Raw genomic sequence first — 26,566 nt, 5'->3', positions numbered from 1 at the left:
GGCAGGTGCGGCAGGGAGGAAGATCTGAGTTGCCAACTTAGTGTGATCTACTGTCTAATTTCATGAACACTGACAATTTAGCAGGTGAGAGCGAGCTGGCTAGGAAGCTAAAAGCTGTTCTTAAAAAGTGTGCTATGGGCAGCATAATCAAATGTCTTTTGGAGACTGAAGCTGAAGTGCAATTATCTGTGAGGAAGTGAAAGGTAGAAGAATATTCTCCAAAGATTTAGGTAAGTTAGAAACCTATGGGGTCTATCTAGAGAGCTCATAATTCATTGTCATTCACCTATCATTATATTAAAGACCTGTGTATGTAAAAGACTGATAAGCCTTTTTTTTTTTTTTTTTTTTTTTTAAGAAAAAGGTTAAAGTTGGATGTTGGTCTCCTGAGTGCCACTTTTTGGATACGCAATATTTAACAGACTTTAACAATACGACATACAAAGACATTTGAAATCTAATTAATCTCTTGACACTCGACTAAAAGTCAAAGCAGTGGACCACAAGATGAATAAGGATACCTCAGCCATGAAGGCTGATCTTTCTTTCATGAAGTGCAAATGTGTTATGATGATCTGACTACAAAGTTTATTCCAGATGTCTTTCTTTTTTTATAATTGTCCCTGCTTTAAGAACCTACCATGCTTTCTTAATATGATATTGGATATAACAACTGCTGGAGCTGACATTCTACAGTTCCAATAAAGGTCCTTCCTTAGGAAATTTAGTTTTTACACAAAGTGTTTGAAGTACCATGTACTACTAATAGGTGTTTCCTTTTTAAGGAAGAACTTGAAGACTAGTTTTATTGTTCTAAGTGTTAAACCCCATCATTTCACTTTCACTTTAGTTCCAGAGATTCAACAGCATTAACCCATAAGGAATAAAGTTTAGGATTTGCTGTATCATGTAATGAAAGCCGTTTTTAAACATCCAGCCAAACATCTCTGCTTACACTGCTAGTGGTGGCTACTTCAGGAGAGTAGTCAAACACAGGATCACAGCAGTAGAGTCTGGAAAAGGTCATTCAATTCAACATGACTGGATTGAACATTATATATATATATATATATCTTATCTCCTTCTAAGATCATAATAAAAAAAAAATTTATAAACCATTTAGGGAGTATAATGAGATTTCAAAAAAGCTACAAATATAAACAAAGTAGGTAATACTGGGCTGCAAACAATTCACTAGATCAGCTTTGAATTACGGTGGAAACCTTTCCTAAAGACAGAATTACTTGGAATTACTTTTTATACATTCTGAAAATAGTTGCTTATATAAATGTAATAGATTTTAGGTATTAACAGGAATAAAAACTGCAGACAGACTATCAGAAGTTATCCATTGCAGCCTACGAGATTTATTTTCTAACAACCTGCTTTATTCAGTTTATCAGAATGAGGATCCTGATGAAACAGCTAAAAGCATTTGAAACACATTTCTCTACACTCTAATATACTATATGTCCAGACTTTTCTTATAAGTGGAACGCACATGATGCAACTGTTAGAATGAAGAATTTCCTTACCTTTGAATAGACCCAGGGACAAACAGGACTCAAAGGTTGAAAGCACTACTAACTACAGACTATTAAGATGATTTAACATTTTCTATTTTTAATTTGTGCAAACTACCTGCCAAACAAACAAACCCAGAAACACAAGAAAAGAAACAAAGGTGACAAAAAGACTGAATTGAAGGCAAAATAAAGATTTTTCTATATCTATGAGTTGTACTAGAGTACCTTTTTACTACGTTAAGTACTGTGATACACTTGGCCATTTACTAGTCAACACTTTCCATGTAATTAAGCATTCTTGCACACTAACACCACTCACCAAATCTCGCTTTGGGGTTCATCTTATGCCTAAATTTGTCATTATGTCAATGCTTGTCACACACACGTCTAATACAGACAATATGTCTTTTTAGTAGATTGTCCTAATGACTATAGAGATGATCATCTACTGTACTCGTAAAACACTTGCTTAAGAGCTGATGATACTAGCATCTAGAACGTGGAGTTCATTTTATAGTCAACAAATGTTAACTCTTTCAATATGAAAGTAATATATAGCTGGTTGTTTCACGACCAGTAGAACTAACAATACCCCATTTCCTACAGATTTACATCCTATAACCCTGCCTATCTCCATGGTAATAAGTCACTATCCTTGTCAGTGGTGACTCCCTTTCCCTGCTTCCAAAACCTTGGCACTGTTTCATCCTACATCACCCAACTATAAGCAAGTGCTATAGCAGGAGTTGTTCCTGTGCACTGACTGATCCCGTGGGATCATTACACAGGTACCCTCCTCAGGCATTGACCAACATCACTGTCTCCTGGGTTGAGTCCTAAAAAGCGAACGGGAAGGGAATACAGAAAAGACCAGGGAGATATACAAATCAATATATCTTTACAGGCCTATTGGTAGACCTCTGGATATTACATAAGAGAATAAATTATATGCTTTGTAATTTAATAAATGCTAATGGAAATAGAATTCACAGATGAGAAAGTTTCATCTCCGTCAGTAAGAACTATTATAATCCAGGATATAAACTCAGACCAGATAGCTCCACTTTGATCACATCATAACTTCTACCATAAAAGAAGGAAAACTGTTCAAGAATGATGCTCCTCTCACATTTACATTCTTTAGTTCCTACCTGAGGGTAAAATGACATCTTTTGGTTTTTTACAACCTCATTTCCATAGGGATGGTCCAACATAATAGGTTGCAAACAAAGTTTTTTAAAATTTTGGATTTGTGAAATTTTAGGTATTAAAATTCCTTTCTTTCTGTAAACTTCTAAGTACATATATATGTTTTGTGTGTGTCATGTATTGCACTACTCTGTTTGCTGTACATTAGCCAGGAACATTTAACTGATAATCCCATGCTGTTACCCTTTCCCTAAGCTATGGCACTAATTGGGTCTCTCTCTGTTCCTCAGATATTGATTATTATTGAGTGAATACATACTTTATATATTTGGACCTCTATACTCTCTCAAATTAACTTAAAATTGCCCAATGATTTCAAAAGATGGGGAGAGGGAGGAAAAAAAGAGTGTGACAGACAGAAGCCAAGACAGAAGGAAAGCGAGTAAATCTCAGAATCTTAGAAGACCATGCTAAAAGTGACCACTATTGTCTTGGCTTTTTAGCATCTCACCTTAAATATTCATAAGAGACCCTATATTAACCCCAGTCTCCTTAGTGCAGTAATTAAACTGAATCATATTATTCCCTTCTGATTATTAAATGAAAATTGTCATTAATGTTAACAGAACAAGTGTATAACAGCTGATAACACAAGTACAGGCCATTTTAAATTCCCTCTGCAACTTTAGTTGCATATGTTATTCTCCATTTCACCTTTAAACATTATAAGTGGATATCATTACATGTCTGATGTATTGTCACACAAAAGCACACAGTTCAGGGGAGAGACAAATTAATGTTAGGCAATCCACCCTGAACACAAGTTGCTGAAATGCACAACCGTAACACTGCTATTAATATGAAATCACAGAAGTAGTAATGAAGCAAGTGCCATCATGCAAGATTTCCTTGAGAAAGGGGAAAGTTCAACGTGTAAACTGCAACCCATTAAAAAAAAAAAATCTCTATCACCTAATACAACTGCTTTGAGCAGGAGAGAGTTCTGAAGACTCACAGGCACAAAAGGAAACAGTGACGAGGGTCTCTGAATGATCTGTCTGCAAAAATACTGCTTCTTGGCAGCTGAAGACAGACATGCACATAATTGGAAAGAAATCTTAATTACAAATGTCTGGACTCTTGGAAACATAAAAAACTTGACAGGACTGATACCCTACCTTAGTTTCTTATAATATCTAGCAAGTATTTAGGGGTTTTAATTTCTAAAGCTCCATATACCCATGAATTAATTATCACACTGTAATGGTGAAATTAAGGAAATTGATGACCCATAATACTTTGTCTTCAGCCTTTTTTTATTTAAGACAGCATAATAGCTCATGGATGTTGAATGCCTTCATTAACAGCATGGACATAGAGTGTTAATAGGGTGGAATAAGATGCACCTTCAGCAAGTTTGCAGATGACATTGAAATGAGGCAAGCAGTTGATGCAATGAAGGCCTGAGGTAACATTCAGAAAGAGCTCAAGAAGCTGAAAAGCTCAAAAAACGGCCCACCAGAAACCTCTTAAAGTTTAACAAAGGCAAATACAAAGTTCTGCCCTTGGGAAGGAATAACTTCATGCAATAGTACAGGCAAAGGCTGAAAATACACACACCATGTGGTTCACCCTCCTAAACACCTTGATTGCCCTCCTCTGGAATTGCTCCTGTCTGTCAATGTCTTTCTTATAGTTTGGAGCTCAAAACTGAACACTGTATTCTAGATGAAATCTCACGAGTGCCGAATGGAGGAGAATAATCACTTTCCTCAACCTTCCAGTTATTTCTTACCACAGCCCTCTTTTACCTTTATTGTTGCAAGGGCACACTGCTGCCATATGTTCAACTTTTCTATTTGGGCTCAAGGATGCTTCTCTGCAGAAGAGTGCTTAGTTTCCATTTTACTAGATCATGTTCTTCTCCATCACACAAAAATGATTCCAAAATGACAAGTTGAATATCAAAGATAGTGGCAGAGGAAGTTTAAGGTATTTTCCTGTAGCGAACACTATACAGTTACTGTTGGTAATGAAAAGGATAAGAAGCCATTTAGTTTGTATGGAATAACCTGTTATAGAATCTTAGAGTTGTTTAGGTCAGAAAAGAACTTTAATATCATCTAGTCCAACCATTAACCTAACACTGCCAGAACCACCACTAAACCATGCCCCTCAGCACCACATCTACAGGTCTTTGAAATACCTCCAGGGATGGTGACTCAACCAGCCTGTTCCAATGCTTGACAACCCTTCTGGTGAAGAAATTTTTCCTAATATCCATCCTAAACCTCCCCTGGCACAACTTGAGGCTGTTTCCTCTCGTCTTATCACCTGTTACCTGGGAGAAGAGACCGACTCCCAACTCCCTACAACCTCCTTTCAGGTAGTTGTAGAGAGTGATAAGGTCTCCCCTGAGCTTCCTTTTCTCCTCTCCAGGCTAAACAACCCCAGTTCCGTCAGCCACTTCTCATAAGACTTGTGCTCTAGACCCTTCAACCAGCTTTGTTGCTCTTCTTTGGACATGCTCCAGAATCTCAATGTCTTTCTTGTAGTGAGGGGCCCAAAACCGAACACAATATTTGAGGTGCGGCCTCACCAGTGCTGAGTACAGAGGGACAATCACTTCCCTAGTCCTGCCGGCCACACTATTACTGAAACAGGCCAGGATGCTATTGGCCTTCTTGGCCACCTGGGCACACTGCTGGCTCATATTCAGCCGTCAGTCAAACAACACCCCCAGGTCCTTTTCCATCAGGCAGCTTTCCAGCCACTCTTCCCCAAGCCTGTAGCGCTGCATGGAGCTGTTATGACCCAACTGCAGGACCCGGCACTTGGCCTTGCTGAGCCTCATACAATTGGCCTTAGCCCATTGATCCAGCCTGTCCAGGTCCCTCTATAGAGCCATCCTACCCTCAAGCAGATCAACACTCCCACTCAATTCGGTGGCGTCTGCAAACTTACTGAGGGTGCACTCAATCCCAACCTCAATCAGTGATCTTTATCAGATCACTGATAAAGATATTAAACAGAACAGGCCCCAGTACTGAGCCCTGGGAAACACCACTTGTGACCAGCTGCCAACTGGATGTAACTCCATGCAACCACAACTCTTTGGACCTGTACATCCAGGCAATTTTTAACACAGCAAAGAGTATTCCCGTCCAAGCCATAAGCAACCAGTTTCTCCAGGCGAATGCTGTGGGAAATGGTGTCAAAGGCTTTACTAAAGTCTAGTTAGACAACATCCACAGTCTTTCCCTCATCCACTAAGCAGGTCACCTTGTCATAGAAGGAGATCATAGCCTTCTAGATTAATCAAGCAGGACCTCCCTTTCATAAACCCATGCTGATTGGGCCTGATCGCCTGGTTGTCCTGTACATGCCAGGTAATGGCACTCAAGGTGATCTTCTCCGTAACCTTCCCCAGCACCAAGGTCAGCCTGACAGGCCTGTAGTTCCCCAGATCCTCCTTTTCTCCCTTTATTATATGAAGAAAATCTTACAGTCTATAATCAAAAGATCAATACCTTCATAACGTTCTTGCAAACTAAATTTCAGAAGTTCTTTACTTGACAATTAGACCCTTAATCAATAAAGCACTGGCCAAAATCCAGGTTTTCAGTACTCTGAAGATTAGCCAATGGCGAAAAGGGATGAGAGAAGATGGGTACATTTAACTTGAGATAAATTATTTTTGGCTGCTGCACTGTTTTTCCCAGTCAGGATGCTGAAGTTCAGTGAGCCCAAGTTAGTGTTATCCAATCACTAATAGTCTGAAAATATTACTGGAGTCATTTGTGACATAGCGCAAAGAAAAGATAAAAGACTTTAATAATGTTTCTATCCCACTTCCTTAATTTGGAAACTGGCAGGATGGAGGAGATGCATTTTATTTTTGGAGCAGATGAGAAGTGAAAGAGCACTGATGTACTACCAGCAGCATAAAAAGTACGTGGGAATTTGCTCTGTGAGACAATAAAGTGGAGATATTTAGGGAATGAATGCAGTGTTGCCATGTTGTTAGATAGTTTTGCACCTAATTTGCCATGCAGAAAGGCAGAGCTTATTACTTCGAGTAAGGCATGCCAATTACATGGTTACAGTGCTTGTGGGACTTGAGCTAACTTCTTCGCATATCATCGTGCAGTTTTAATAAGTTATCCTGTTGCAGCTCAGGTCAGCGCTAGTTTAGGATTTTGCCTGACACAGAGGAGACGTGCCCAAAGATAGTAAAAGCAGCACATACATCTAAACCCAAAGAAACTCCAAGCAGTTCCAAGTGTGATAGGCAGTTTGCTGAGAAATAACCAAAGAATCAGAATCCTATGAACCATCCCTCTCCAATTCAGTCATATTTTCCTCCTCTTTCTTTTCTTCTGTCCCTAGTCTCACACCTCTGAGTTCAAAGTGGATCTTTTTGAAGAGGAGCATGTTACCAACTACAATGTCAAGTTCCAGTTCATCTCCTGAATTATGGCATTGTCCATTCAATCCCTTCAGAATAAAAAGGAATAGGAATTCAGCTCTCCCACTTCCTGGGTTGAGTGCTTTAACTGCTAGGGTAATTATGAAAATAAAGGCATGACCACTACTACTAATCTTGATGGAGTTTTAGGCTGGCATGTGTTCTGATTATTTTTTTTAAAAATCGCATATCTAAGGCAAAAACAATTCTTCAAATTTGCTCGTCACCATCAGTGTTTATACCATTAATCACACTATGTCTCATCTGGTTCCTCCTCTGATATGATGACTATAGAAAGGCTATACTCTGATGAAGTTTCCCCCTCACATTTCACCCGATCTTTTCCTAGACACTTTTTGAAAAGGTTTTCGCTCAACTCTTGGCTTCACAAGAGACTTAGCTATCTCTTCACTGCGTCTCCATGCAAATTTGTTCCTTTTCCTTCTGGAGTACGCCATATACTGCTATGTCAGTAGCCTAGGTCTTTGATTTATTCTATAGAAATAGTACAAATAACAGTGTAGACCTGTATTGCTGAATGCCATTTACTCATTAAGGCCTGTACTGCTGGATGTCACTCACTCATTAAGGAGAAAAAAAAGTAATGCTATAAATATGCATATTTCTAAACAAGTTTTCAAATGTATATAGATTTCCAACAGCAGAAATTTTCTCTTCATTGTTTAAACCAGAACCAATTTCTAAATAAAAGGAGCTTTGATAATAAAACGTAACGAAATGAAGACATGGAACGGTTTGTAGACTAACGCTCCATAGTCAGTTTGGGCCCCACCCCATTAGTCTGCATCACTGGACTGGAACAGTTTTTGAAAAAGTGCAGAAATATAGTACAACTTATTGTACACAGGTTTCAGCAGAGAGGAAGGGAAGAACTTGCAGAGGCTCCCTCTGCCTGCACTCTGCACTGTTACGGTCAGAGCTCTAGCCCACTCCTTTCCAAAGCCATTCTTCACAGGCATAACATAACTTTCAGTCAGTAATTCTCTTGTAACCACATTTTCTTGGAGGAACAGCTTTCTAAAAGTTAAATTTATAATCAAATCAGTAAGAGAGGTAGACGAAGTGATGAGGAGTACCAGTCAGTTACAATGCGATTACCTAACAACCACTATACAACATTAACTACATACAGGTCTACAGTTTCACACAGTGCCAGATATTATAACAGACTAGGAAACATCTATAGTAAGGAGAATAACTAAAGATAAAAATGACATACCTTCTTCAAAGAGTAACATCATGTTCGTGCTTTTGTTAGCAACCACGTTATTCAGTAAGGCGATTACAGTTTGCATTGTATTCCCAAGTATACTGTTTTGGTGTTCCTGTAAAAACAAACACAAAGAACCCAAATAAAAGTAATGTAGTTTTCCTTTTGCAAGGTTAGAAGACTATTCCCTTTCAAAAATGTACTAATACAGAAGCAATACCCTCTCAATCCCTTAAAGTTCAACATTTAAAATACTGGAAAACCAGCCAAATATCTTAGTAGAAAATATCAGTTTCAGGGAGACAATGCTAAACTTCTCCCATGTGCTCTTGAAATTAAAGAGTTCCTAGTTAGGTCTAAAACATTAGGACTTTTAGAAATGGCATAGAGCTGTTATCAAGCTAATCTCTATATTTTCAGAACCAGGAACATTTCTCTTTTTATGGCATTTGTTTTACTAATGGTACTGATTTTAGTCTTTTCAGTTTCAGCTTGATAACTCACAGTAAGTCGTAAAATCTATTTGTTGGTTTTGTTTGTATACTTTCATAAGTATAAAATTAATTTCACGTGCACATTAAAGACCTATTTCTGTATCAAATTGCATCACTCCTATGATGTCTGTCTTATGCTTGATGATTGCTTCAGTGATTTTTCACAATTTTGTGAGACTATACTGATAAAGAGAAAGGTGTCAACGTTTATAAACAAATATATTTTCCTCTGTTGTAGTTAATACACTTGTACACTCAACCTGAAAAGGGTGGGCAAGGCAGTGAAATCAAAATATTTATTTATTCACGCTGGTGACTAATAATTCGGGTAACTTCAAAGGAACCAAAATAGAAGAAGCTTTTCCAAATCTGAGTCTAGATATAAACACAAGCCTGAATACACTTCAAATCTCCCTACAAGGTTCAGGAGATATTTTGTGCAATTTTTCGGACTCAAAGACAAATAAAAACATATATCCAAAGTGAAAATAACAACATTAAGAAAAAACTGTCATATTTCACGTATTGTAGACTTTTCACATGCACCTAGGTGACTTCCATACTTCCCTTTCCCATCAAATCTCTCAATATGCTGATATCACTCAACTACTTCACTGCCACAGGATATGCCATCTATTCTGATCCATCTTCTCTCTGACAGTAGGCCTTTGAAAAAAGTTAAATTTTAAGTTGAACAAGACAAGAGTTATTGGTCTGAAGTTGGGTTAAGTATTTCAGATGACAAAAATTACTTCAGCCCTTGAATACAGTCAAAGAATCACTCTCCCTGAAAGATCTTTTAGGAGATGAGCACCGGTGATCAAGAACAGTTTATTTTCTACATCTCTTTTCTCAGGTATTTATGACCTTCTGTCTCAGATGTATGCTTGAAAACAACAGGAGCAATCTATCCTTCTTTGAGATAATATTACTATCAAAATACCATAGCTGGTGCAGAATTAGGCTGCTTGACTGTTAGCCAGCAGTAATCGCAAAGAACATATTTTACTATTCTTCTAAGAATTCACTTCAAGTCAACCGATGAATGGCATTCAGAGTGACATCTCTCGTTTATAAGCCACTTTTTGGGTTGGGCCAGGACTAAGTCATCAGCACAGCATTTAGGATAAACCACATTATTTGAAACCCTGCCTAGAAACATCATATAACTGGTTGCAAGAAATTATCAAGTGAGACACTCTGATTTTTATTTCTTGACTAGTTTGATAAAATTCAGGATACTGTAAAATGCATCTTCAATGCCACTTTGGAAAGTTCTCTATTATGTGGTATAAATGGTCACGCTATGTGAAGAACAAATGTTTACCTTTAAACATTTAACTACCAAAGGAAAGGTTTTGACAAGCAGAGAGCTCACATGGTTGCTTTAAGAACACTAATTTCTGTTTCTGCACTCAAAAGCTAAAAATAAAATGCTATTATTTCCTGTAAATACCATGAAATATACATGATAAGGCATAATACATATAAGGCATAATAAGATAAAGAAATATATAAACATACACAGCCTCCTATTCAACTTCAGGCTGTTTGAATTTTCCATTCATACTAGAGCACTTTAAACTGGATCATAAGGAGAAAAGACAAGGAAGAGTGGTTCACAGCCTTTGAAGTACTGTATTTTCTTACCAAGACCTAAAAAAATATATATCCAAGAGCCCCAAAGTTCTATTTACTTTACATAGCACTTTGAGATGTCACTTATGATTTCCATAAAGACTACACTAAATATCTGTTCCTCTGAAAGTTTAAAATACAGCCTGATAAATTTAAAAGCAATGTTGGAAAGTATAAACACTACATTCTTCAAAAGATAAGGTAACCAATACAGAAAAAAGATACCATATAGCCATGGTACTAAAAATAAATTTGAAGTTATTTCCTACAGATAAGTGAAGGGTACAAAAAATATTTTTTCAAAAGATCAACAATGTGTTTGTCTGGTAGTCTATCATCATAATATCTTATTAATTCTCCTAAAGAACATTTAGAAAACAACACATTAAATAGTAAGAATGCCTATTTGTGTTACTGAAGGTAATGATACATACATTGAAAATATAAAATCAATAAAAGCAAAAAAATTCTGCAAGTGCCAAAACGAGAGCTGACTCAAATATTTTCTTTGCAAGTACAATATTTCTATTACTGCCCCATATATTTGAAGTAAACATCCTCTAGTAAAATTCCCTTTTGAGATAAACAATTAAAGGAGAAGCTGGTAGTTGCTTACGATAGCAATCTCTTGCATTCACCAGGTTAGCAACATTAAAATGAAGCCATCTTTGCTTTCAATGGAGATCAATTACTCTATGCAACCCTCTACTGAAGACTAGGCACCGATGCTTTTACTTATATCAAAGCATATGTAACAAAGCTTATCTTGCCCTAAACACATATAAATTAGAATTCAAGATGCAATGTAGATATCTTGAGGAAGGAAAATGGTCTCTTAATGAATGAAATAATCTTACAAACTGTATACTCAGCTGTACTACTAGAGTTTTAACGCATGTACCATAGATGATTTTTGACAAGATACTAGATTTCAAGAAGCTACAGGTATGCTTTACTTAGATAAGTCATCACTGATTGCTTTTAGACTCGGTTTTAGAGGTTTATATAGAAACATTTAACTTCTTCATAATCTATCAAGGAGCAAAGCTGATCTAATTTGTGTGCACAGCACCACAGACTGTGGACATTTAATGAACAGCGCACTTGACAGCTTTAATAAAACATAGCATTTGCCAACAGAGATAATTAGAATTGAAGCAGCAAAATTCTACTGTTTGGCAACACAGATGAAACAACTTCATTAAAATGTACAGCTTCGGCAAATGAAAGGCAGGAAAGCACTGGACCCTGAAGAATCAGCCTTCTCAAAACTAATTGCTTCAGTGCTTAAAAAGGACAGCTACGAAATACCAAGGGCATAACAAGGAAATACTAGTATAAAAAAAAAAAAAAGGAACCACAGAAGATAAATCAGTCTTTTCAAATAGTACTGCACTGTATTTAGGCCATTAAACTTTTCATTCTAATTTTGAAGGGTCGTACGTTAACAAAAGAAATCAGTTGAAGTATTTTTTTAAAGCCAGTTAGGTAAGAGGCTGTGAATTAGCAAAGTAGGAGTAGAATCTTGGCAAGAGAACCATGGCTAAAGCTGCCATTTCTCTTCCTTTAAGTGGATTAGAACTTAGAGCAGCATAGGCGAACTACAGTATTTTAATTACATTTTAGATAACAAAAGAGATAGCAATTGTGATAAGAAGAAAATGCACTAAATGCTATGTTTACAGATATACTGTAATTAAATCTAAGAAGCACTATATACCACAGTATATAATATCATTCAATATAATCACAGTGATTAAACTTTCACTATAAAGGGGCTCTCCTTCTGAAGCTTACATATGACCTATGAATGCAAGTTAGGTAAATAAGAGGACATAACTAGATGGAGGCTTGATTTTTCATACACTAAATCCATTGAAAGAAGAAAGTCACAGACGTGAACCATATCCAAATTATATTTACTACAGGATGCCATTTTCACATGCTGATTCCTTGGCACGGTGTAGTTGAGATAAAATAAACCAAAGCATTGATGCTAAGAAGGACCTCTAACAAGTGCACAGTTTAATATTGCATTCAACCTAGTTTATTTTGATATACTGTATTACTTTGTGTATATGAAATAGAGGATCAGAAACTTTTCTGGAGACAGCAGTAGAACCCTTCTGTATGAAACAGTATTATTAACATGCAGCCTGCAAGGGACACGCACAACAACGTATGCACTGTTCTTCAATCACAAGAGGAAGCCCACTGAGAAACAAATTTAATCCAGCTACTTACATAGTTGGCTAATCTGGTCTTTAACATTTTGTGGCTTTTGATACATAAGACCAGTTATGGATGAACTGAAAGCTCATAAATAGGAATCTCTAACATTAAGGTAATACTATTCTTATTGATGATTTAAGTCAGAAGTAAACACAGTCATGCCTCTTGCTACTCTGCTTTTCAAAAAAATCAGGCTTTTTTCAAAAGCACAGTTCTAACACAGTGAATGTTTCCAAATATTTTCCTCTAGGCAGGGTCATACAATAAGGAGGAACTACTAATCTGGCAACCAATTTCTGGAATAATTGTGCTTTTCAGATGTATCACAACAGTGATATATTCATTTCACACATGAAGATCAGAAGTCTTGCAGCTTTCACGGAAATTTCTGTTGCAGTGTTGGGAAGAAAAGAAAAAAAAGAAAATATGCATTCTTAGTAATCACCAAGTACTTGGGAAAAGTCAGTCGAGGACAGGGAAACAGCAGTAATTTTGAAGGACTGACAAAGGAGAAAGGATACTATTAATAAGAACCTAGGATGTCAAGCACCAACCAACAGAAAGCAACAGCGTTAGTCTTAGATTTTGTTCTCCTACCCACTGCAGCAGGCGATGCAAAACTTCACAAGATACTTTTTGAGAAGTGAATCCATTTTTGAGAAGTATATCAGTTTACAAGTGCATCCTCTTGCCATACCTACGTTCAGATTTTCAGAGATCTATCAATCTTTCTTTTTATTCTGGAACCCATTTGTTACATCCTTTTCATTTCTCCACGTCACCTTGGAGACAAGCATGCACTTTTATCTGTGTTAATGGTCAGAATCCCACAAGGCTCACGAGGCATAAGGAGGAAAGGTGACATTTGCAACAAACAGAGCCCTAAAGAACATTGTCTCTATAGAACGAAAAGATGAAATTTGTTACTTTGAGAAAATCAGCTTCTGCCAAAATCATACAAGTACTTATTTTGTACAACAAACATTAAGAACTGAAAGGCCGGTGTCCTTTCTCTTCTCATTTTATTCCCAAATCCTGTAACAATATAACTTCAAAGAATGGACGTGTGAACAAGAACAATTTTTAACACCACCTATTAATAGCTTAATTACTTTTCCTCCTTTAAGAGGACTACTTCATGTTTCAAACTTGTGGAAGTTGAATAAACCACACTAACCCAAGAAGGAAAGTTTAAGTAGCAAGTTAAGGATTACAGAACTGTCCTGTGTCAGCAACCATGAGATTTATAAACTACATAAAGAATAATTAAATCTGTTCCAAATTAGAGGTAGACAATTTTCAACGTTATCAAGAGGGAAACCATGGAAAGCTTGCCACCAATGCTACTTTATACATGATGAAAAGAGAAAGATGCCAAGATATTGATATACTTTTTAAATTAACATACAATTTTTATAGTGTAAACTACCAAAGTCCTAAATCTTGAGTAAGAATTGCTTTTTGTCCTTGCTTTTGCTTTGTATTTATCTGACCAAAAAAACACAGTTATTGGCATTAAAGTTTCTGTTAGTCAATTTTCAGTGAATCAAGGAATAATCGGGGTGTGGGGGGGGGAAACAACCAACAAACCAACAACAGGAACCTACGGGTCCAAATTCAGTGCAATTCATGTACCATTTTTTTCCTAATTTTTTGGACAAAGACATGATGGATTTTGTTGCAGCACGACACACAAAACAATAACCAGCCATGCAATCTTACATTCACTGTTAGAGATGAAACACAAAGCAACTCAGCAGCAAAACTCTAAAGGCAATGCCATTTCTTCTTCCTACAGAATTGCACCTAAATTTATGGCATCAATGAAACCTCTCAAGGCTTCTCCTTTTGCTCCTGAAAACCTCAGGGAAAGAACTCATTCTCAAGGGAAATTTTCTTTACTGTCAACAGAGGGAGCCTGAAAAGACTCCTCACTCAAGTAGAGTCAGGCTCCTTCACAGGGAGGACACTCTGAAGCAATTTCCTATAAAAATGTGATTTTCCCCATTACCTAGAAAGAAGTACCCAAGCAATTAGCTCCTGAGTATTAAAGGTATTCATTGTGAATAATGTTCAGAAACTCCCTTAAAAGTAAAAATCACTCAAGACTGAAGAGACAGTGTGGAAAAGAAGCTATGTACATATCTTACTCCAGAGAATTAAACTTCCTTATATCAAGGAAGATGCCGGCACCCTGTAAGCATTCATGCTGGTATGTTTTGAAGCAATGAAGCTCTACAAGTAATTGATACCACTACAGCAGTAACTTCATATTTAGTATCATACATCTGCAGATGCCTTGGAGAGTTTCGAGTATGAGTGAGGCATTTGAACTGCAAAGTCACTTGGGAGCTGCAATCAACCACTACACCAAGAAATTTCCATACCAAAATATTCACTTCTCAGACTTGCATTTTCAGCATTAATTAAAAGCTAGTTCTTAAACAACTTCAGAATGACAGATACCAATCAACTGACATCTTTTTTTTTTTTCCCTACATGGATTTTTCTTTGATGTAAAAGACACTTTGCCACTACAAGGAAAGAAGTTTAGATGAGTTTGGGGAATTTGCTGGTGACGTTTCTAATTGAAAGAACATAGATTCATTACACTTATCCAAAGGATCATATTAAAATTTTTGACTGGAAAAGGTCTGAAGGCTCAGAATGGAGTTTCTGCTCAAAATCATAAAAGAGACACACATTGAATAGGGTACTAAGTTGAGGCACTCACCTAGGATACTGAAAATTTAGTTTCAAGTCTCTGCTGGAATATGGGCTGCGCAGGGATTTGAACATTGGTCTCCTTAACCATGCATTCCCAAATTTATCATCACCTGTTAAAGAATGGGTCTCTGTCTCTTCTCCCTTCTCTATAGATAACTAGCTGCTAAATTAGTAGTTTAAAGCAGAAATTGAGATTGACTCAGTGATTATACTACCTACTGAGGTGTGCAAGATCCAGATTGAAATACCTTTCCCAGCATTTTCCCTAACAAATAAAAAAAAACCCAAAAAAAGCAAAAAAGTGAGGAAACACTAGACTTTTCTGAAGTAGAAAGGGAGATGGGAAAAATACCCCTTGTCCCTCTTACTCTGAAATTGAATGTTTCATTCTTCATCCTCACAGACCTAAACTCAGTGGTGCTGGAGAAAAAGGTGTTAGCTGACAAAGAAACAGTGAAATGCAACAAGGAAAGGATGCTTTTTCCCTACCCATTTAGTTGGGCTGAGGGGAGATAAAGTCATTGTATCGGGTTTGCATGGCAATGTTTTGGTAGCAGGGGGCTACAGGGATGGCTTCTGTGAGAAGATACTAGAAACTTCTGCCATGTCCAACAGAGCCAATGCCAGCCAGCTCCAAGGCAGACCCGCCACTGGCCGAGGCTGAGCCTCATCAGCAACGGAGGTAGGGGCTCTAGGATAACATATTTAAGAAGGGTAGGAAAAAAAACCCCGTGCAATTGCAGCCAGAGAGAGGAGTGAGAATATGTGAGAGAAGCAGCCCTGCAGACACCAAGGTCAGTGAAGAAGGAGGGGGAAGAGGTGCTCCAGGTGCCAGAGCAGAGACTCCCCTGCAGCCAGTGGTGAAGACCATGATGAGGCAGGCTGTCACCCTGCAGCCCATGGAGGGTAATAGTGGAGCAGATATCCAGTGCAGCCCATGGAGGACCCCATGCTGCAGCAGGTGGCTGCATCTGAAGGAGGCTGTGACCCCATGGGAAGCCTGCACTGGAGCAGGCTCCTGGCCAGACCTGTGGCCCCATGGGGAACCCAAACTGGAGCAGTCTGTTCCTTAAGGACTGCACCCCATAGAAGAGACCCACGCTGGAGCAGTTTGTGAAGAACTGCAGCCCACAGGAAGGAGACTCATGTTGGAGAAGTTTGTGGAGGACTGTATCCCGTGGTAGGGATCCCACAGTGGAGCACAGGAAGAAAGTGAGGAGTCCTCCCCCTGAGGAGGAAGGAGCAGCAGAGACAGTGTGTGCTGAACTGAGCGCAATCCCTGTTCCCCATCCCCCTGCACCATTCAGGGGAGGGGGAGGTAGAGAAAATCTGGAGCGAAGTCCAGGAAGAAGGGAGGGGTGGAGGGAAGGTGTCTTAAGATTAAGAGTCTGTTTTGCCTATGATGGTAATTGGTGAATGATCTCTCCCTGTCCTTTGCTAGACCCACGAGCCTTTCGTTATATTTTCTCTGCCCCCGTCCAGTTGAGGAGGGGACTGATAGAGCAGCTTTGGTGGGCACCTGGTGTCCAGCGAGGGTCAACCCACCACAGTCACACCATCGATTTTCTATTAGTTTTTTAGGGATTATCTAAGTAATTAATTACTCGTCTGAAAAACATTAGGAAATTCTCACTTTTTAAAATATTTCTTTTTAAGGCAGCCTGTTAATCTCAGTCTTGGATACCTGTTCATAGAGGTTTTGCATTTTCCCAAAGAGAAATGCATTTAGAAAACACACATACTCAACAATCAGACTGTATCATCTATTGACACTTAATTCTGCTCAAAGTACACATACTACTGTGTATGGATGTCCTGGTAAACTCATCTCCCAGCCTTCCCCTCTCAAGTTATTGCTACAGCATCAAACTACATTTTCTGTTAGTTTACACCAAGGCACCAAGCCACAGGGCAGAAAACAGGGGAGCGCTAACAATATTCATCAATGAAGAAACTGGCAGAAGTGCAGCAGAGTGATACAGCCAGCACTATTATCCCATGAGAGAGCGCACCTCTCTCTCACGTTCCTGTCCTGGGCTTCGACAGACAAGCAATTATGCTCTAAGCAAACTACCCATTCCTAGTATGACACTAGGCAAACAAGGCAAGAGAAATTATAAACTGATTGCTATAAGTGAAAACTCTATCTAGCAAAACACTGTGTTTATTAAACGTAAATAAAAAATTGTTAAATAACTCTACTCATCATCACAGTGGGGTTTTGTGGTGTTATACTCAATAAACATTAACTCTCAACACTAAAGTTGTTTGCTTAAGAGTGAAATTCATATATACTCTAAAGAAAGATTACAGGAAGACTTTATTTGGCATGATTTTTCTTTGCTTAATATTCATGGTCAAGACAAGACAAGCCATGATTGGCCCAACGCTTGAATTATAACAACTCCCTTTCAAATCACCAGCCTCCTCCTTTCCTTCTGACATTGCAGAAGGTTACAGAATTGGGTATCTCCTCCTTTTTAGCACTATTGTTTCCAGACAACTGAACACTGAAAAAAAAGTATAATGGATGGTAGACTCATGTACGTGTTTGGTTAGTTGGATTTGGGTTTTTTTAATAAGTTAATTAAGGATCATGAACATTAGTAAACCTTTATCGTAATCAAATTAAATAATGACAAATCCAGGAAATGAAAAATATTTTAGGTATATTACAATATCTCTGTGAAATATAGGACTACATTTTATGGGTAAACTATCTCTGTAAAGTTCCTTCTTCTATAAATCAGTGGTCTATAATCTCTACTCTCAACTCTACCTCAAGTTAATGTTCCCTGATAAACAATATGTAATATTACACAAACACACTTTCATACCCCATGTATCACACTGTTATCTTGGCACCCATTCAAGAACTCAAGGATGAATGTGCTTTCTTCTTATGCCAAGCTGTGTATATGAAGTCCAAGAATAAAAAGAGCTGGGCTAAAAGTGAAAATCAATGGTCTGAACAGAATTGAGCTATGACAATGGGGCAAAGATTCAGAATTTGAAAACAAGATTGCAATTCTTACTTATCCTAACTGTGCATGTGCCACAGCAATTAAAACTCTTCTGAGTATAAGTGGATTTTATACACATATTTAAGCTAAATAAGACTTGAAGTATTTGCTACCTCTCTTAATGTCAGTTTATAAAAATGAGTATTTTTGAAATCCAGGCCTAAAAAATGTAGTGGTCATAGCCACCAAAAATCTCACTTCTCTCAGAGAAACGTGTCTGGTGCTAAGACCCACATTTGGGCATATTTGGAAGAAGGAGTTTAGATTCATAGCCAGATGACTACTGAATTGGAACAAATAAAAAAAAAATGTACAGTTTCTTATTCCATGTAAATACCAGAATCATGCTTTCTCTTGTAGACACAACAGGAAGGAAGCTTATTGTTATCTAAAAATCTCCCACAAAGATCTGATCACTCAGCAGCAGCCTACCTTGGTGTCTAACAAACAAGCTACCAACCCTATTGTTTAATCAAATTCTGTGCAAGGTTAACATGGTTTTGCTTTATTACTGTTTACCAGAAGGAATGGCATGTCGTTAGGATGAAAAATTGAAAAGAACAAATAAATCTAGAGACTAAAAAGACAGAACTTCAAGGTTAAATGACAGTACCTTCTCCTTGCTTAAATTGTTCTAGGATGTTGTTGCAGTTTCCAGACTCCACAGAGTTTGCTTTTAAATTAGTTCTGCCTGTGGTGTCAGAACCAAAGACGGCGTACATATCTTGGTTATGTTGGTCTGAGACAGAAACAAGATTTTTTCTTTTCATTGTGATCTTTATTTATTCCTTTATTTGTTTTCTTCCTGTTTTGCATTTAATACTTTGTCTCTACCTGTGACCCTAGAAAAAGTGAACATGATGAAGTTCACCTTAGTAGATCATATTTCAGGTATGTATTTCAGCAAAATACTTACAAAGTGACAGCCCCATTTTAGCTCTCTAAAATACTGACAGCATGAATGCAACATCAGTCACAGGAATTATAACCTCCAGCCACTGGAATTCACTGATATTGGAAGACAACTGTTTCCTTATCTGGCAGTGGTCTGCCAGTGATGCTAGCCTACAAAGCAGAACCAGAACTGATGAGAAGGAATTAAAACGGAGAAAGAAATGACAGCTAACAAGAATGGAAATAATAATAAGAATTGAAGACATACTTGCAATATGAGGTTTATAATAATATAAATTTGTATGTCCTAATAGATTACTGTTCTTTTGAATTTAAGATTGTAACTAAAAGACAATAGATTTAGATTACATATAAGGAAGAAATTATTTAGTCTGAGGGTGGTGAGGCACTGGAACAGGTTGCCCAAGGAATTTATGGATGCCCCATCCCTGGAAGTGTTCAAGGCCAGGCTGGATGGGGCTTTGAGCAACCTCATCTGGTGAAAGATGTCCCTGCCCGTGGCAGGGAGGTTGGAACTAGATGATCTTTAAGGTCCCGTCCGACCCAAACCATTCTATGATTTAGTCATTTGAGTGACATCCACATTTTCACATAGCAACTGTTATTAAATAAAGGGCACAGACATAAAGCATAAACAGTTCTTATCACTCAGAATATTAAACTAGGAAGAAAAGAGAGAAAACAGCAATTACTTCACCAAGTGTATAAAAAAAGTATAGCACAATGAATTGTGAAATGGCTTGAGTCTTGCTCCCATGGCTGCAACCTAAATAGTGCCAAGTCAGTAGACAGTTAGAAAAATTCACGGTACAGATACACTCAGCACTACAGGGTCAGCTGGTACCCCACTGGTACTCCCTCAGGCACTCTTTATGTGCTTGCCTGGCACAAGCCAAGCATCACTTCTGAAAAATCTCGCTGTCAAGGACACAACTTTGGATTTAAAAGCTGGTCTTAATTCAGATCTACAAGAATACAAGGAAAGGACAGCAATTCTGCTTCTCATAAGCATTTGCAAAGCAGTATCAGAGGCCATAACTTAAAAGAAAGTACACCTCTTGCTGCTACATATGATCTCACCTGAAATTTATTCCATTTTTCTAGGAGATTAACAGATGGATCAAAGACAGAATCAAGAATGACTAACATCAGCAAAATAGGAAGCTCTTTTAAACAAGACCTACTTCTTTCTCAAAGACGGAGAAAGTTACTCTGCATTTTATTATTACTATTATTAACAATGTTGAATGCTATTTTTTTAATTTGCACATCTTTCCAGGGTAATCTCCAAATGATTTATTATAGTTTTCTGACATATATTCCAGTCATCAATCCGTGTTTTCTTCTGAGTACAGGTTCAATTCAAACCTTCCTGCTTTCTGTGACTCTTAAGGAAGTTACCTCCTGGAAACACAGAAGATACGCTATGAAGGCACTGGAAACATAGTGCCTTCAACCTTCAACAATCAACAAAAGAGTGACTGTTCCCCCCCCAAAACGTAGCTCATTTCAGTAGTAAACAGATACTTAATGATTATATGAGAATTTATGTCTATGGCTTTAAAAGGGGAACAGGAAACATTAAATATACATATACACACACATAAATATACAAACACATTTTCTCATAAATTATTTTAACTATGACATACAAAATTCAAATGAAACTATTCTAAAAACACTGAAAAATGAATGACTTGAGACTCCATGTTGTTTCGAAACAGCTAGATTTTCCATTCCCTCAAACATTCAAGACTTAAAAAAAATAAAATAAAAAGTCACCCTCTGGGTGATTCTGAACTTGGGATCTGCACTTGGCCCCTTCCCCTAAGGCATTCCTGATTAATAGGTTACTGGCTACCCCGAGGTCTGTCTTTCTCCTCTGCCTCCCATGCCACTTTGTGCAGATATTTCACCCTGAACACAAGGAGCCTTTCTCAGTAAAACCTACGTTCAAACTGGAATAATTTCATGAGACACTGAAATAACCCAAATAACTCCTCCCTCAAAAAAACACACGCGAGTCCTGAAAACTATGGAGCCATGACCAGTTCCTATCAGCAAGATACTGCTGCTCTGCCCAAGTTGTCTACCAACAAAGAGTAGTTTTATTCTCATATGAACTCGTAGCCTGAAAAGAAGCTGGACACTTTTAGATTAAACTAGCATTCCAATGCTGAGAGGCATAAAATATCACTGAGAACTACACTTATTATCACTAGAGGCCAGACAGAAATTTTAGCCAATATACAATGTCACACAATGTGTCACTGCACTGTAAAGGGAAAGAATAAAGAAAAAACACCACCAAAAAACCCCAAATAATTGGGCCACTGGATTAAGACAGCATAGAAACATGTTTTATATGAACTGATTAAAATATTAATTTTGTTAGAACACAGGGTCCTACCCATAACTAAGGGAGTTAATTTTTTAATTACTCATAATAAGTCATTTTACAGTTAGTAAGGTAACTATATTGGTATTTTACTTCCTCTCATTCAACCTATCCTCCCTGAAGTGATATTCACACTGAAAAATCTGTAAATAGATGTGAAAGGGAATAAAAGGATGAAAGAGGAAAACAGCTAAAATATATCTGAAAAGCTGGTAACAGAAATTTTACAAAAGCCAGGGAGAAGAGAGTAGGGTATCATTAGCCATTTTCATATCCTAATGGAACATGCAAGTTTCGGTCTGTTACTAAGAGTAGGTCCGTGGCAAAGAGCCCAAATGAGGTCTGAGAAAGGATAATGTACCTTTAATGATTGAAATAGCAAGAAAATTAAATCTAATCATGTTTCATTAAGCATACTCTAGCTCCCATTTTTACTAAATTATTTTATTATGATTTCCCAACTGTCTGTTGAAATAACCTTTTACAGCAATTTAATTCACCATCATAAACAAGTCTCATTTCTCACAATGAAGTCCCCTGGGATTAGTGAGAGGAGATGGATAATCTAAACCTTGCCAATCCTGCAGCCACTAAGGTAACCACTCAGGGAGACAAAGATTTTTGTTTTCCTATTTGTGGCTGAGATCATTAAGATATAATTAGAAACGTATTCATGAGTAATAGAGCGTCTGATATGGAGATACCATTCGCCCAACAAGCATCTTCTATACTAGTCTTTAATAAGAAGGGCAGCAGGCATAATCCCCACTTCACTCTCTGGAGAGTTCTGCATTAAATGGACTGCATTAGACATCCCTCTCGCTCCCCCTTTTTTAATGGAATCTTATTCAGGCATCCAGTGTTTTCTCAGACTCCATTGTTACCATCAAAACTGCTAGTCTGTTTGCTTTCAGCAATATGCTCCTGCAGTGCCATCCAGATGTGAGCCCTAAAGATAGCTACGTGCAGGGAATTTAAATCCTGCTCCAGAACTTGTTACAGGGTAAGCAAATGTGGAACTTCACAATATACAGCAACAAATGAATTGGACTGTTTACAGAATAATCCTTGGCTCTCTGCAGTAGTGAAGGGAGCTATCGACCCCTGTACGCACCCTTTCTGGTGCATACTTTACCCATTTGAGCAAAGCAACTCAAAGAAATCTGTTTTGTACTTGTACACAATCTAATTTATTGCCAAACACCATATCAAATCACATGACATCGCAATGGGAAATTAAAAGTAACATCACCCACCAAACCACACTTATGCATCTGCCATAGGAGAACAATCTATGGCTACCACTTAAACTGCAGAGTGAGAACTGTCAGCGATCATACATAGTATCATGATGTTTGAACAGGTTATTACTATGTTTGGTAGGCAGGAGTTTGAAAGGGGTCAAGTAAAGGAAAAAAAAAGAACCGTTCTACAGCACAATTTTGCTTCCTCTACCCGTGTGAATAGTAAAGAACTACTTGCTCAAAGCAAACAAGGGACAGAAACTGAAACATGTAACACAAACAGGGGATTTGAAAGACAAACCTAAGAGAAACAGACTATCAAAATTTCAGCTGACAGTTTGAGATGACGCTACTGTTATAATTAGAAAGTTAGAGTGGCTTAACTAAGATGGGATCATGGTAGGCTTAATCTTTTTGCATATATTTGACTATAAATCTATTTTGGCAAAGCAATAATTTTTAAGCTTGCCTACAAAACCATTTTATAAAACAAAATGTATCTAGAAACTAACATATAAGACGATGAGTAAATGACTACAGTTAAAAACAGAAAGTCAAAAGCAGAATATTAAGATTTAAATTGTTTTGCTTTGTGGAAGACTGACATTTTAAAATCTAATTATCATCCCGCAATACGAACTCTTCAGGAAAACATTAACATAAGGAATGTATTATATTATGACTGAAGCCAAACCAGACAAATTTCTAGATAAATGATTAGAGTTCAGAAGCGTAACGTGGAACCTCTGCCAGCCAGAGACTGTTCACGGACATTCAATATTCTTTTACAAGCTCTATTGTGAGCCACACAATAGCTTATTACCTTAGTCATCAGAATGCAGCTGGTCAATAAACGTACAGTCAGCAACAGCCACATTCCTACACCAATATTTATTTAGATGAGGTCAGGAGATATTCCTCAGTTGTTCGACAGAACAAAGATAATATCACAGTAAAATTCTGGTCACAAGATCAATAACTCCTGTTCTGAAAAGCATGCATCTCAGCTTTACTTCAGTATGTATTTTTTCCTTAAAAGCTTTCTCTGCCTTGACATTTGCATTTGCAGGAAAAGTAAATTGGAAGACTGCTCTTAATCAGCCTGACAAATACAAACCTTGGGAGGAATGAGATTTTGCTTTAATATTGCTTCTGCAGTAAAAATAAATATTTAAATATAGAAATTAATCACTTTGGGTGAACATTTTCATTGACAGTGATTTGTTTCTTTATGACCCATTTAAAATTTTTCATAAAATTCACACAAACTATGGTAAGGTCGGGATTCCGCCCCCTAACTTCGAACTCAGAAAGGACATAATTTGGTACTAGACTTGTGAAGTCTCACATTCGGAAGAATTGTCACTCACACCCTTTCACATATTTGCAGGATTTGCTTCTCCTTTTCATGAGGTCTCCATGTGCCCTTTGGCTTGCTCTGTGATGCAGTGACTGGCCAAGCTGGGGTGGGAGCAAGGGAAGGCTGCAGGGTTGCACTCCAGCCAGTCCTGGGGCAAGCAGCAGCTACAAGCAAGAGCAGCCCCATCAGCTTCCCAAAGCCGACGCTCTCCCCCTTCCCTCTTCCCCTGCTCAAAATCAACCGACATGTAAATCCTGGAACAAGCACATTTCTTTTTTATGTCACGTGATCCGGTACGAAGAACATTTATCAGGTCACAAAGACATGGACATTGCTAACATGAATAATGTCACATATATGTATGTTCATTTTCATATATATACACACACACATATAATTATATATGTGTGTGTATATATATATATATATATATATATATATAGGAATACTACAAAATTACAAACTGATTATAGAAGAACAACTAAATAAAATGAAACGTGTCCAAGGTGTGGGCACTGCATGACTATGAGAACGAGAAAAAAAGCCTAAAGAATGGGAAGTGAGATTTACCAGCTACTGATAAAAGTGGGGGAGGATGGAGGATGAAAGATAAAATAATTTAATTTGTTTAAATTTTATTCACAGCAGAAACAGCTACCAATCCAGAAGATTAACTACTTTTGCTGCATTATTTAAATTAAAATGTAGGTGAAAGGCAGCAAATGCTAAGGAACATTTGGACAAAAGGGGTGTGACAGAAGTAATGCAGTTTCTGAAGATGATGATACCAGTTAAATTTCTAATTAAAAGGGAGTCCAATTATCCCCTTACCCATCCCCAAACACCTCCCAAATATTTTTTCTCTAATAAGTGTGAAAATTGTCCAATTATAATGACTGAGCGAAAAGAGCTTTAATGTAATACAAATCCTGTGGAAATGTTCTATGTTAAAGATTGAGAGCTCAAACTTGCTCATAGATAGGGAACCGGTGTAAATGGAGGGAGAGAGATTGTATCTGAAGTTGCATCTGAAATTTAATGCACATAAAGTAATGCACATGGTGCGGAAAAAGTCCTAACTTCATATATGAACTAATTAATCTCAGGTTAGGAAAGACAATTTCAGACGAATGACAGCTCAATGATGGCAGTCAAAAAACCAAAGTGAAATGTAAAATTATATATGAAAATGGAAAATATTCTGAGAAAGCAGCAGGAATGATCAGAATTGTGGAACAGCTTCCATTTTAAAATACCTAAATAACAATGGCTTTGCAGCCCAGTAAACTGTTTTAGCAAACTGAGGGGGAATACTGAAATTAGAAAAATCAAGGGTGTCATAAGGTGTCATTGTTTGCTGGTTTCTTGAATACAGAAACAAGAAATAATCAATTAAACTGACAGGAGCCATGTTCAAAACAGACTAAAGAAGCTGTTTCTTCACTCTATGCAAAACCAGGCTGTTCAGCGCCTTGCCATGGTGTTGGGAACTCAAGCAGTTTATATGGGCCTACAAGGTGGGGTTGGAAAAGGCCATGGAAAAGATGTTCATTGCAAATACTAAACACATAGTTACTAGAGCCAGCTCAGAAAGGTCCTGAGTTGAAAGTGATTGGATGTAGAAACAGTACTTGGTGGATACGTCAGATAGGCTTACTCTTTCTGATCATTTTTTTCTAGACATCCACTTGTGGCCACCGTGAGATATAAAAACACGACTAGTCAAGACTCGATCTGACCTGGTCCAGCCTTTTTTATGTTCCTTCTAGTTGCCTGTACAAAAATTAACACGATTACCACCATACTTCAAAAAAAAAAAGACCTGAAGAAAATAAGGTATGACAAAAATCACATTTCATATGGAGTCTAAGTAACCCACAATAGTCAAAGAAAGCATGCAAAACCCTCAAAAAGAAGTCTATTCAAACATAAGAATTTCCAACGTTTTTCATGCAAACAAAAGCCCTCAGATGAATCAAATTCCCATTAAAATAAAAAAACATGAATTAACATGGAAAGTAGATTAGGCATTTAGACATAACTGCAACGACTTCAGTACATGGCAAGACAGCTATATATTTAGACACAGAAATAGTCAATCTCCAATTGTAATTTAGATAAAAATTTAGATAAATATTTGGCCTTTTATAAATGAAATCTC

At 37.5% G+C, this 26,566-nt stretch overlaps 1 protein-coding gene across 11 annotated transcripts in view; it reads right to left on the bottom strand.

The window, feature by feature from the left end:
• The window catches only part of ULK4 (unc-51 like kinase 4), a 255,213-nt gene that overhangs the window by 90,042 nt on the left and 138,605 nt on the right, over positions 1-26,566 (bottom strand). For all 11 annotated transcript variants that reach the window (XR_008464756.1, XM_054190816.1, XM_054190817.1 and 8 more), the window contains one exon: positions 8,384-8,489. Coding sequence is in view for 10 of the 11 variants with exons in the window: in XM_054190816.1 (XP_054046791.1) it covers positions 8,384-8,489 (106 nt within the window). In the remaining variant the exon portion in view is untranslated. The remainder of the gene's footprint in view (positions 1-8,383; positions 8,490-26,566) is intronic.

Source organism: Rissa tridactyla, chromosome 2 (genome assembly GCF_028500815.1).
Source record: "Rissa tridactyla isolate bRisTri1 chromosome 2, bRisTri1.patW.cur.20221130, whole genome shotgun sequence".
NCBI classification, from domain to species: Eukaryota; Metazoa; Chordata; class Aves; order Charadriiformes; family Laridae; genus Rissa; species Rissa tridactyla.
This window is presented reverse-complemented; position numbering and strand designations above follow the sequence as displayed.